At 42.8% G+C, this 13,553-nt stretch overlaps 1 protein-coding gene across 1 annotated transcript in view; it reads left to right on the top strand.

Moving 5' to 3' along the window:
* The window catches only part of LOC140185836 (protein-glutamine gamma-glutamyltransferase 2-like), a 54,950-nt gene that overhangs the window by 24,086 nt on the left and 17,311 nt on the right, over positions 1-13,553 (top strand). The window contains exons 5-6 of the mRNA XM_072239607.1: positions 1,323-1,451; positions 4,514-4,691. Of these exons, the coding sequence (XP_072095708.1) occupies positions 1,323-1,451; positions 4,514-4,691 (307 nt within the window). The remainder of the gene's footprint in view (positions 1-1,322; positions 1,452-4,513; positions 4,692-13,553) is intronic.

Genomic DNA, 13,553 nt, shown 5'->3' with positions numbered 1-13,553 from the left:
TGATTGTGTGGATAGCCAGAGAATTTTTCCCAGAGCTGAACTGGCTAATATGAGAGGGAACAGTTTTAAGGAGCATGGAAGTAGATACAAGGGGAATGTCAGGGGTAAGTTTTTCACACAGAGATTAGTGGGTGCATGGAATGCACTGCCAGTGATGGTGGTAGAGGCTGATACAATCGGATATTTTATGAAACTTTTAGATAGGTACATGGAGCTTAGAAAATTAGAGAGCTATGCATTGGGAAATTCTAGCAGTTTCTAGAGTAGGTTACATGGTCGGCACAACATTGTGGGCTGAATGGCCTGTAATGTGCTGCAGATTTCTATGTTCTATGTAAAAGGGTAGGTGTACAATAGCCTGACAACAATAAGAGAGAAAGGACTGGAATCTATTTTTCAAGGACTTTGAAAATAATTCAAGAAATGTGGAGAAACAATGTACATTTATAAAAGTTTTCTGAACACACACAAATCTGTGTAAAGTTCTTTAAGGGAATAATTAGCAGATGAAAGTAAACTATCAGGAGTTGTCTATTCAAAGTTTCAGATGACCTTCTGTAAAATATCATCCAAAGACACATTAAACAAGCAAAGTGCATGGTAGAAGGCATGACAGACTGTGGAATGAGGATTAGATACCACCCAGAATATCAGGAATAAGAATACATGGGAATAGCACAATGGACATCAGTGACCAGGGGTCTGCTGAGATCAGTGTGGGACTCTCCAGCTCTGACCAGTAAAGTATGCTGGAAATGAGTGCAGGAGCTAGTGGGGTCTGCTGGGATCAGCACTGCGATCCCCAGCTGTGACCAGTAGGGTCTGCTGATAATCAGTGTAGAGGGCCAGTGGGTTTTACTGAGTTGAATGCCAGGGTCCCAGTAGGATCTGTTGGGAATCAGTTCAGGAAGCCAGTGTGGTCTGCTGGGAATCAGTGAAGGGGACCTGTGGGATCACTGAGTCCCCAGGTGTGAAGAGTAAGGTCTGTTGGAATCAGGCCTGGGGCCCAACTGTTCAAAATCTCTATCTATGTTTTGGTTGAGAGGATCAACCAAAATATATTTCAGCGTGCTGTTGGCGCAAAGCTGAGCAACAACATGGCACTGAGCAGAATGCAGAAGAGCCTCAATGGGATATATTTTTGCAAATAAGTGGATAAGGATATGGCATATGAGCAACGATTGAGGCCATTCTGTATGGAATTCACTCCCCAACATTGGTGTGGAGTCTCAGTCAAGAATATGAACCATACTTTTATTGGAAGATAGGTCAGACTCATCAGCCAGACTTCATCATGTAAAGTTATTGAATTTTACTTTCAGTTTGAAGATCGTATTTTGGATAGTTGCCTGAAAGTCTTGGACAACAGCAAAAACTGCCTGGAAAATCCAAAGGAAGACTGCTCCAAACGAGGTGATCCCACTTACGTCAGTAGGATCGTGTCTGCGATGGTAAGCACCAGTAACTCACCTCTACCTTTTCTGTTGGTAACTTAAACTCCAAAGGCAAGAGACCAAGAGTTTGCCACAGATGTCCTCAAATGAACTTGGGAATTCATTACTTAAAGTCCATCTTCTTGGTAAAACAGTCAGCGTAATCAAAGGCCCCGCTGACCATGGACATTCTCTCTTGTCCCCTCGCCCATTGGGTAGAAGATACACCAGCATGAACCAGAAGTTCAAGGGCAGCTTCTATCGCACTATTTTAAGTTGAGTGGCTCCCCAGTACAAGAAGATAGACTTTCAAGTTAATTTGAACTTTGAACTTTGGAAGAACTTTGAACATCGTTGTATGACTCTGGTCATATGTTTAAGCTGCCACTGCAATAATTAAATTTACGAGAAGGACTATTAAGAAAAGATTATTACCAGTTGTCATGTGTACCAAAGTACAGCGAAAAGACTCACAGTGGGTCTATTATTCCCAAGCTAGTCAGATTTCAGGATAAAATGGGGGAGAGAGAGAGTAACAGTTGACGAGATTGGTTATGGAAACCAACTAAGCAATTGGTTAGCTAGAAAGACATCAGTGCATGGAGCTGAGAGTTGGAGGGAGTTAATTTATTCCTCCCCACACTCAGTAGGTGGGAATCTCCTATGATTTTGTTGGGCTCCATTACCAACATAAGCAGCAACACTTGATTGTTTTAAGGCTGTTTTTTATACTTTCTGGATATCTGTGGCAGCTGCTCCATCCTTAGCCTCAAGAAACTGCAGACTTATGGATGCAACTAAGCACATCATGGACTCTCAATTTACTTCTCGTTGCCTTCATAAAACTACCGGAGGCAGGGAAGAAGCGGTTGCCCAGCCTAACAGTCCTTGTTTTTCTACTGCTGTACTTTTGACTGACAGTAGAAGGGCAAAGAGATTGTAGGGTAGATGAGAGGGGGTCTGCATACACAGCACTTTATATATATCCTGGATGGAGGGTGGGGGAGAGAGACCCTGATGATTCACTCAGTGGTCCCCACAATATGTTACAGGGCCCTGCAGTCGGATGCCTTGCAGTGACAGAGCTGGTCAGCATACTCTTGATGACATTCTGGTAGAATGTGGTCAGAATGGTGGTGGGGAGCCTTGCTCACCTCAGCCATCTCAGGAAGTGAAAGCACTGCTGTGCTTTCTTAACTAAAGAGGTGGCATTGAGGATATAGGTGAGATCATCCGTGATGTGCATTCCAAGAAACGTGGTGCTGCTGATTTTCTCCTGAGGGGAGCCATTGATATGCAATAGGGAGTGATCTTCAAGTCCACAATCATCTCTTTAGTCCTGTTCATGTTGAGACTCACTTTGTTGCATTCATAACCTTTTTTTAGTTAGAAAAGAGAACGAATGTGGTTCATGATAAATGCAAATATTTAAAAATATATTAAACCAAAATAACCCATGCACCTGCTTCCTCAGAAACCTCACCCAGAATGTGCAGGAAGGAGTCAGTCAGTCAGTCAGTGGGTGCTGTCCCGAATGCAGGGTTGGCAGCTATGCACCTCCATCTTCTTCGATCTTGCGACAGCACCGAGTACAGCCTCTCCTCCAGTTTGTTCTCGCTGGCCGCCTTGGCACCGCCCACCACCGCCCCAGCCAAACTCGAGCCCGAGACCGTGTCGGCCTCCAGCTGCAGCCGCTTCTTCGAGCTTGGCCCTTTCTTAGGCGGAGGCCTTGGGCAGGTCCAGGCACACGGTGCAGTGCCCAAGTTCATCATGTCTCTTCTAACTAAGTGCATAGTTTACGATTCATAGATACGTGGTGAGGCTTTAATCTCTTCCACGGAAGATGGCCATTGGCTCACAAGGAGCTCATCCACAATTTGTCAGGTCTTGTCACACCCTCCTGACCAGACTAAGTCCGGTGGGGCAGCTGGCCAAGTCGTCGACCACTCGACCACAGCCCCCGGCCGAGCGCCGGGTGCCCACCCTCCGCCAAATCTCTCTGAGCAACCAGCGCCTGACCGAAAATCATGGTCGAGCAGCCGGCGACCAAACCGGAAGGAGTAAAGTGGTAAATAAGATGAAACATGGTTGTATATTTACGTATTCAGTACTTGAGTATATGACAGCACCAGAATTCCCCGCTTCTCTCTTTCCCTATTTCACCACATCAGAAATTTGAAAAAAGAAGAATTGTGGCACAGCAAAGAATGGAAGCATGTTTAGAGATTGTTCAAATGTTTTCCTGGGTCCTGAATGTTGCTACTGAGACTGGTCCATTTTTACAGTGGAAGGTAGAAGGTAGTTAAGGATGTACAAGAAATAACACCATTGTAGCTGGCTGGGCATTGTTGCAACTGTGTGTGTGTGTGTGTGTGTGTGTGTGTGTGTGTGGAGAGGAGCTTTTCAAGCAAGTTAGCAAACCACAGCTTCTGTGAGATTAATTTCCCAGTGTTTCCTCATTGATGACAAAGGTTTCAAGCTCCCTACTGAGTCCTGGGCTTCAACATTTCTCTCCCACTTACCACTGAGCATGAGGCATGCGCATCTCGTTTGTATCATGAAGTGAAGCGGGCAAGAGTGCTGAACTTAGCTACTTGAGGCAATAAGCTTGTCTGTCAAAAGAAAATGATGCCCATTCCTGTTCTTCTCTCATTGTCTACACACTGTTTATTGCTTACATATCCAGGGCAAGACCCTACTACCCTGACAAATGCTTTGGCACTCTAAGTTTATTTGAAAAAAGATAATAATTTCACAAATCAAGTCGAGGATTCGCATTCAAACCACTGGCTCGAAAGTGGTCAGGCCAAGATGCCTGTCAATTATCCTCACCACCATGGCCATTATTTCCTGTTGACTTTTCAAAGGAACATTTCCTGAACCAGGCAAGGAGGGATTTGTCCATATATTTAGTGATGCAATTGCCCAGAGTGGAATTCACCAACAGAGCACCTCACAGGCCAAGTGGACTGCCCACCAGATATCCCATGTATAGAACTTAATCTTCAAAGATATATTTCAAATCCTTCATCAATGTTTATTATCTATGCAAGGATGTAAAGTTCCTCTGTTCTTTCCAGGTGAATTCCAATGATGATAAGGGAATACTGACGGGTAAGTGGGATGGTAACTATTCAAATGGAGTAGCTCCTGCATCATGGAATGGAAGTGTTTCGATCCTCCACCGATGGTATGACTCAGATTGTAATCCTGTCCGCTATGGCCAATGTTGGGTGTTTGCTGCTGTGTCCTGTACGGGTATGTATTCCTCTGCACCATGGGGTTTGACTACAAATACTGTAAGAGATAAGAATTAACGTCATTGATTACCATGGAACTGCTGAACTGATGTGATTCCATACCAATAAGACACACATTATCTCTGCTGGATTCTCACACAGTTTTATAATTCCATTTGAACCTTGCATCTACAATTCCATGTGAAAAGCTGGAACTTTAGTGACACAATGACAGGTGGAATTTAATGCGGACAGGTGTGAGGTATTGCACTTTGGGAGGACAAACCAGGCTAAGATTTACATTGAGGATTGTAGGATTGTGTTAGAACACTGAGGAGTGTGGAAGAACAGAGTGATCTGGGAACAACTATACCCTGGAATGGGCATAACATTAGATGAATAACATCAAGGAAAATCAACTATTTATTGCAGCATTTGATTCTGGGCTAAACTGAAGCCTCATACTGTCATCACTGATTGACTGGACTTTGAAAACGCACACTCATTCCTAAAACACACTTTATTTACGTGTGCAGAAGGAGAACATCCTGGCCCTGTCACCACACCTTTCTGAAGTCTGAACAGAGAAATGCCATTTTTATACAGAGATATTTACAGATGTTGACTAATTGGCAACCTTGCATATGTTCAAATTCCTTATTTGCAAGATCAATCGCTGTGTTAAAAGTGTTAAAAGTCAATCAACAATACTTTGAAGTTAGTAAAGTAATTGTCCTTTAGTTAGTGTGAGGGCCTTACATCCTTATCTTGTCTCTGCAAGCCGATTGGCTCCAGTCTCCCGCTATGCAAAGGGAAGTGATGCTCTTCAAAGACTTGCATAAAAGACATTTCTTAACCCTTGTCTTTCCAGAACTTCCACAATTCCGGAGCTGTTGTAGTGGACAACCAATTACAGCTTCTTAAATTGGCTGTGGCATGTCAATCTTAAAGTAACTGTTAAATATACACAAGTCACAAATGGAAAAAAGTAAACCACACTACTGCCCTTATTTATTTGTTTGTTTGTTCAGATACAGTGTGGAGTAGGCCCTCCCGTGTCTTCGAGCCATGTTGTCCAGCAACCCCCGATTTAACCCTTGCCTAGTCATGGAGCATGTACAATGGCGAATAAAAATTTTTTTAAAAATCATGTATTAGACCTCAAGACACAAGAGACGACAGTGTTGGAATCTCGAGAAACACACAATCTGCCTGATAAACTCAGTGGGTCATGCATCATATAACTATATAACAATTACAGCATGGAAACAGGCCATCTTGCCCCTTCTAGTCCATGCCGAAGTCTTACTCTCACCTAGTCCCACCGACCTGCACTCAGCCCATAACCATCCATTCCTTTCCTGTCCATATAGCTGTCCAATTTAACTTTAAATGACAACATCGAACCTGCCTCAACCACTTCTGCTGGAAGCTCGTTCTGCTGGAAGCCACCACTCTCTGAGTAAAGACGTTCCCCCTCATGTTACCCCTAAACTTTTGCCCTTTAACTCTCAACTCATGTCCTCTTGTTTGAATCTCCCCCACTCTCAATGGAAAAAGCATATCCATGTCAACTCTATCTATCCCCCTCATAATTTTAAATACCTCTATCAAGTCCCCTTTCAATCTTCTACACTCCAAAGAATAAAGACCCAACTTGTTCAACCTTTCTCTGTAACTTAGGTGATGAAACCCAGGTAACATTCTAGTAAATCTTCTCTGTACTCTCTCTATTTTGTTGACATCTTTCCTATAATTCAGTGACCAAAACTGTACACAATACTCCAAATTTGGCCCCACCAATGCCTTGTACAATTTCAATATTACATCCCAACTCCTATACTCAATGATTCAATTTATAAAGGCCAGCATACCAAAAGCTTTCTTCACCACCCTATCCACATGAGATTCCAACTTCAGGGAACTATGCACCATTATTCCTAGATCCCTCTGTTCTACTGCATCCTTCAATGCCCGACCATTTACCATGTATGTCCTATTTTGATTAGTCCTACCAAAATGTAGTACCTCACATTTATCAGCATTAAACTCCATCTGCCATCTTTTAGCCCACTCTTTTAACTGGCCTAAATCTCTCTGCAAGTTTTGAAAACCTACTTCATTATCCACAACTCCACCTATCTTACTATCATCTGCATACTTACTCATCCAATTTACCACCCCATCATCCAGATCATTAATGTATATGACAAATACCATTGGACCCAGTACAGATCTCTGAGGCACACCACTAGTCACCGGCCTCCAATCTGACAAACAGTTATCCACGCAATCACGAGGAAATCTGCAGATGCTGGAATTTCAAGCAACACACATAAAAGTTGCTGGTGAACGCAGCAGGCCAGGCAGCATCTCTAGAAAGAGGTGCAGTAGATGTTTCGGGCTGAGACCCTTCGTCAGGACTAACTGAAAGAAGAGCTAGTAAGAGATTTGAAAGTGGGAGGGGGAGGGAGAGATCCGAAATGATAGAAGAAGACAGGAGGGGGAGGGATGGAGCCAAGAGCTGGAAAGTTGATTGGCAAAAGGGATATGAGAGGATCATGGGACAGGAGGCCCAGGGAGAAAGAAAGGGGGAGGGGCAACCCAGAGGATGGGCAAGGGGTATAGTGAGAGGGACAGAGGGAGAAAAAGGAGAGAGAGAGAGAAAGAATGTGTGTATATAAATAAATAAATAAATAAATAACAGATGGGGTACGAGGGGAAGGTGGGGCATTTGCGGAAGTTTGAGAAGTCAATGTTCATGCCATCAGGTCGGAGGCTACCCAGACGGAATATAAGGTGTTGTTCCTCCAACCTCCTAGTAACCTCTTCAAAAAATTCAGTAAGGTTTGTCAAACATGACCTTCCACGCACAAATCCATGTTGACTGTTCCTAATCAGACCCTGTCTATCCAGATAATTATATATACCATCTTTAAGAAATACTTTCCATCAATTTACCCACCACTGATGACAAACTCACAGGCCGATAATTGCCAGGTTTAATCTTAGAACCCTTTTTAAACAATGGAACAACATGAGTAATATGCCAATCTTACGGCACCATCCCGGTTTCTAATGACATTTGAAATATTTCTGTCAGCGCCCCTGCTATTTCCACACTAACTTCCCTCAAGGTCCTAGGGGATATCCTGTCAGGACCCGGAGACTTATCCACTTTTATATTCCTTTAAAGCTTCTTTAATCATCATAGTTTCCATAACTTCTCTACCTGTTTCCCTTATCTTACACAATTCAATATCATTCTCCTTAGTGAATACCGAAGAAAAGAAATTGTTCAGAATCTCCCCCATCTCTTTTGGCTCCACACATAGCTGTCCACTCTGATTCTCTAAGGGACCAATTTTACCCCTCACTATCCTTTTGCTATTAATATAACTGTAGAAACCCTTGGGATTTATTTTCACCTTACTTGCCAAAGCGAACTCATATCTTTTAGCTTTTCTAATTTGTTTCTTAAGATTCTTTTTACACTCTTTATATTCCTCAAGCACCTCATTTACTCCATGCTGCCTATATTTATTGTAGATATCTCTCCTTTGTCAAACCATTTTTCCAATATCCCTTGAAAACCATGGCTCTCTCAAACTTTTAACCTTTCCTTTCAACCTAACAGGAACATAAAGATTCTGTACTCTCAAAATTTTACCTTTAAATGACCCCCATTTCTCAATTACATTCTTCCCATAAAACAAATTGTCCCAATCCACTCCTTCTAAATCCTTTCGCATCTCCTCAAAGTTAGCCTTTCTCCAATCAAAAATCTCAATCCTGGGTCCAGACCTATCTTTCTCCATAATTATATTGAAACTAATGGCATTGTGATCACCGGACCTGAAGTGCTCCCCAACGCAAACCTCCATCACCTGCCCTATCTCCAACACTCCCCCTTCTCTAGTTGGTACCTCTATGTATTGCTGCAAAAAACTATCCTGCACACATTTTACAAACTCCAAACCATCCAGCCCTTTTACAGTATTGGCTTCCCAGTCTATGTGTGGAAAATTAAAATCTCCCACGATCACAACATCGTGCTTACTACAAATATCTGCTATCTCCTTACAAATTTGCTCCTCCAATTCTCGATCCCCATTTGGTGGTCTATAATACACCCCCATAAGTGTTACTACACCTTTTGCATTCCTCAATTCCACCCAAATAGCCTCCCTAGACAAGCCCTCCAATCTATCCTGCCAGAGCACCGCCGTAATATTTTCTCTGACAAGCAAGGCAACACCTCCCACTCTTGTCCCTCCGATTTTATCACACCTGAAGCAATTAAATCCAGGAATATTTAGTTGCCAATCACACCCCTCCTGTAACCATGTTTCACTAATAGCTACCACATCATTCTTCCAGGTATCAATCCATGCTTTAAGCTCATCCACCATTCTTATAATGCTCCTAGCATTAAAATAAATGCATTTAAGAAATTTTCCACCTCTTACTCTCTGTTTATCACTAACGGTACAAACAAATTTACTATTTCCTTTTTCTTCTTCCCTACATCTGTTCCTACACTTTGGTCCGCCTCCCCCCTTGTATCTAGTTTAAATCCACCGGAGCCTCTCTAGCAAACCTACCTGCAAGAATATTTATCCCCCTCCAGTTCAGATGTAAACTATCCCTCCAGAACAGGTCCCACCTTCCCAGGAAAACTGCCCAATTATCTATAAATCTGAAGCCCTCCCTCCTGCACCATGTCTTCAACCATGTGTTGATCTGTGCTATCATACTATTTCTAAAACCCGACTGCAAGTGGCACTGGTAACAATCCTGAGATTGCTATCCTGGAGGTCCTGTCCTTTAACTTGGTGCCTAACTGCCCTAAACTCATCTTTCAGGACCTCCTCACTCTTCCCACCCACGTTATTGGTCCCTACATGGACCACGACATCCGGCTGCTCACCCTACGTCTTGAGAATACTGAGAACTCGATCCGAGATATCGCGGACATTGGCACCAGGGAGGCAACAGACTATCCGGGATTCTCAATCTCTTCCACAGAAACTCTTATCTGTCCACCTAACTATTGAATCCCCTGTCACTACTGCTCTCTACTGCTCTCCTCTTTTCCCTCCTTCCCTTCTGAGTTGAGGGTCCCATCTTGGTGCCAGAGACGCAACCACTGCAACCTGTCCTTGGTAGGTGTCTCCATCAACAGAATCCAAAACGATGTACTTATTATTGTTGGGAATGGCCATGGGATGCTCTGCTCATTCTGTCTATTCTCCTTCCCTCTCCTGACAGTCACCCAGCTACCTGTCTCCTGACTCTTAGGGGTGACTATCTCCCTGTAACTCCTCTCTATTTCTGCCTCTGCCTCCCGAATGATCCAAAGTTCCTCCAGTTCCAGATCCAGTTCCCTAACTCGGTTTGTCAGGGGCTGCAGCTGGATGCACCTTTCACAGGTGTTGTCATCAGGGACGATGGTGCTCGCCTTGACTTCCCACTTTCTGCAAACGGAGCACTCAACTGCCCTAACTGCTGCCTCCATTACTTACTCTTAAGGTAATTAGATTTATTGAAGGAACTTACCCAGCCTTACCCCACTTGGAGTGAAGTTCTTCCTCAGCCTCTGCTCGCTGAAGCCGCTCGAGCCAAAGCTTTCCTACTCTGTCTCCCTCTACTCTGTCGCCCGCTCCATTAATCTGCTCTCTTTTAAGCACACTCCCGCCGCCTCATGGTCCGACTTACATGCGCTTGCGCCGTCGTGCCCCGTTCAACTGCCAAAGAAATGGCATCATCTGGGGCAAGATGTTAATGTGAAGTTTCAGTGTACTAGGAGGTGCATAATAAGGTAGGCCAATACCAGCAAGGTTCTCTTAAGGGGAAATCTTGTCTGACAAATCTGTTGGAATTCTTTGAGTAAATTACGGACAGGTTAGACAAAGAAAGGACAGTGGATGCTTACTTAGATTTTCAGTAGGTCTTCGACAAAGTGTCACACATGAGGTGACTAAACAAGATAAGAACTCCTGTATTACAGCAGGGGTCCCCAACCTTTTTTGCACTGCGGACCAGTTTAGTATTGACAATATTCTTGCGGACCGGCCAATGGGGGTGTGGGGGGGTGTTAATCACGACCAGAATATAGGTGATAAGTCAACTATAAGTCACTTGTAAGTGGCTAATACACTCAATTTTGTTTCTGAAAGGGTTTATCTAACGAATTTAATATTAAACACACAGCGCATATTTTCCTTGCATGAATATAGTGATAAGTCAATTATTATAAGTCACTTATAAGTCAATAGCATCATAACATTCTAAGTAACGTTTGGATATTAAAAACACAGCGCATATTTTCCTCATATGAACATCGCTGAATCAGTGGGAGCCCAGAGCTTGTTTTCCTGCAACAAGACGGTCCTATCGAGGGGTGATGGGAGACAGCGATACTTGAAGAGGGTTCCTTATCTCTAGTCTATTCCGCAATTTAGTTTTCATTGCATTCATTGCAGAAAACTCTGCTTCGCAGCGATATGATGTTGGAAATGGAAGCAATGTTTTCAGTGCTTTCGAGGTTATCTCAGGACTTTGATCCAGAATGCCGGCAGAGATGTTATGTCAAACATACTTTTCAGCCGGCTGTCATTTGCAAGCTCGAGGAGCTGATCTTTTTCCTGCGCTGACATGGATGATTCACCAGGGACATTCACAAATGGGTCATGGACCCATTCCTTTGCATGTCTTGGGTCATTTGCGTCTTGGGTCACTGATAACCTCGCGTGCGTAATGATCTCACGTGTGTTCAAGTTCAACAGTGGGTGTGACAGGGAATGAGGAAAGGTGCAGCTGACTCCTATCATTTCATATTGCCAAATCATATTGTTTCCTCGCGGCCCGGTAGCACATGCTTTGCGGCCCGGTATCGGTTCGCGGCCCGGTGGTTGGGGACCACTGTATTACAGGGAAGGTACTAGCAGAGCAGAGACAAGGAAGAGGTGGGTGGGAGCGGGGCAAGTGTGAATGATGTGAGAAGGAGGGAAGTGATAGGTAGAAGCAGCAAAAATCTGAAGAAGATAGAATCTGATAGGAGAGGCTGGTGGATTGTGGAATAAAGGGAGGGAGATGCGGAGGGGAACTGGAGGGAGAAATGTGTGGTTGATGGGCAGATGGAGAAGGAAGGGGGGAAAGAGAAGGGGTGGTGAAATAGGTGAAATAAGGGAAAACAAAGGGTCAGAGGGCAGAGGTTACCAGAAGTTAAAGAAATTGACGTTCATGCAATCAAGTTGGAAACTAGCAAGGTGGAATACTACATTCTGCTCTCCTAATCTATAACTGACCTCAATGTGGCAGTGAAGGAGAGCATCGACAGACATGTCAGTGCAGAAATGGGAAGAGGAATTAAAGTAGCTGGCCACCAGGATATCCCGGCTGGTATGGTGACAGGGGACCATGAGAGTGTGTGGTGTGGAATGTAAAGCAAACTAGGGTGGAATTTCTGACTACCAAAGTACGAAGAAGCTCAGTATAGGTCGGAGCACATGCCTGTGAAAAACTTTGAATGATTCTTTGTTCTAATCAGGATTTTATTATTTCTTTTTTTAAGCAACTATTGAAATGCATTTGTACAGTGTGCATTTAAAAGAAGCTAATTTAACTATTGTTTAAAATTTACTTTCAGTCTTGGAGGTTATTGTAGATAGGAAGGTTATTCCTTCTTACTGCTTTCCGAGTATAATCAAAACTCAACTCATTCTGTCTGCTGTGGAGTAGCTTTGTGTTTAAAAACTGTAGTCTTTTCAACTTTTGCTGTTGCTGCTGTACTTCTGAATCACAGAACGACTGTGAAGCCAATGGGTTTGTCAAATGGTCTCAATTTTTTTCTAGTTTTTTTTGTGACAGTAGGATTGAAGGCAGGATCTTTCATTTCCTCAATGAAAGGTTCTGCTTTCTACAACTGTGGAAGTATACACATGACATGGTCTCGTAACAAGGATAAAGGGAGATAAAAACCAGTGGAGACCTGATTTACAAATACACAAAGTGTAACAGCTGGTTGGCTGCAGGCACAGAGCAAGTTTTGGAGTTGATGAACCTTGAGAGAAGCTGGTCATGTTAACCGGAAGAATTAGCTATTTGTTATTTATTTCGGAGATCTTTTATTTTTGGCACAAAAATAATTTTAATTCAACTGTCATGTAAATAAACGGGTCAGTATTCCTCTGTAATTAAAAATTAGAAATAATTCTTTAGATTTTGAAACTCAGACCACAAGGCATTTCTTGAACAATTATGTCATATTGCTCCAACCTATCCAATGAATCACATTTTGGTTCTGACAAATAAATTCATAATGTCCCAATATTAGCATCAAAATCAGTGGTGCTTTTCTATGAATTATGTCTTTCTGAACCTCTTAGTTTCCACAATTAAAGTCAAAGTGAATTTATTATCATTGTACATTGAGAATAAATTTCTTGTGGGCATTCACAGTAGATACAAAGAAACGCAATAGAATCAATGAAAAACTTCACAAAAACAAAGACAGATAAACAACCAAAGAAGACAAACTATGCAAATACACATTAACAAATAACAATAATAATAATGAATAAATAAGTAATAAATAATATTGAGAGCATGAGTTGTCGAGTATTTGTAAGTGAGTCCATAGATACTGAGGATCTTTGATGATGGATGACCATTTCTTGTGGCAGCAGTCCTTAAAGATGTGTTCAATGGGGGGGGAAGGCTTTTTCCTCTAATGGACTGGGACATATCCACTACTGTTATTAGGCATTTCCATTCATGGGCATTGGTGTTTCCTTGCCAGGCCGTGATGCAACCAGTCACGATTCTCTCCACTGTGTATCTAATTGAGCCAATTTATTACTCTGAACAGTTATTTGTT

The sequence above is a fragment of the Mobula birostris genome, chromosome 2 (genome assembly GCF_030028105.1).
Source record: "Mobula birostris isolate sMobBir1 chromosome 2, sMobBir1.hap1, whole genome shotgun sequence".
NCBI classification, from domain to species: Eukaryota; Metazoa; Chordata; class Chondrichthyes; order Myliobatiformes; family Myliobatidae; genus Mobula; species Mobula birostris.
This window is presented reverse-complemented; position numbering and strand designations above follow the sequence as displayed.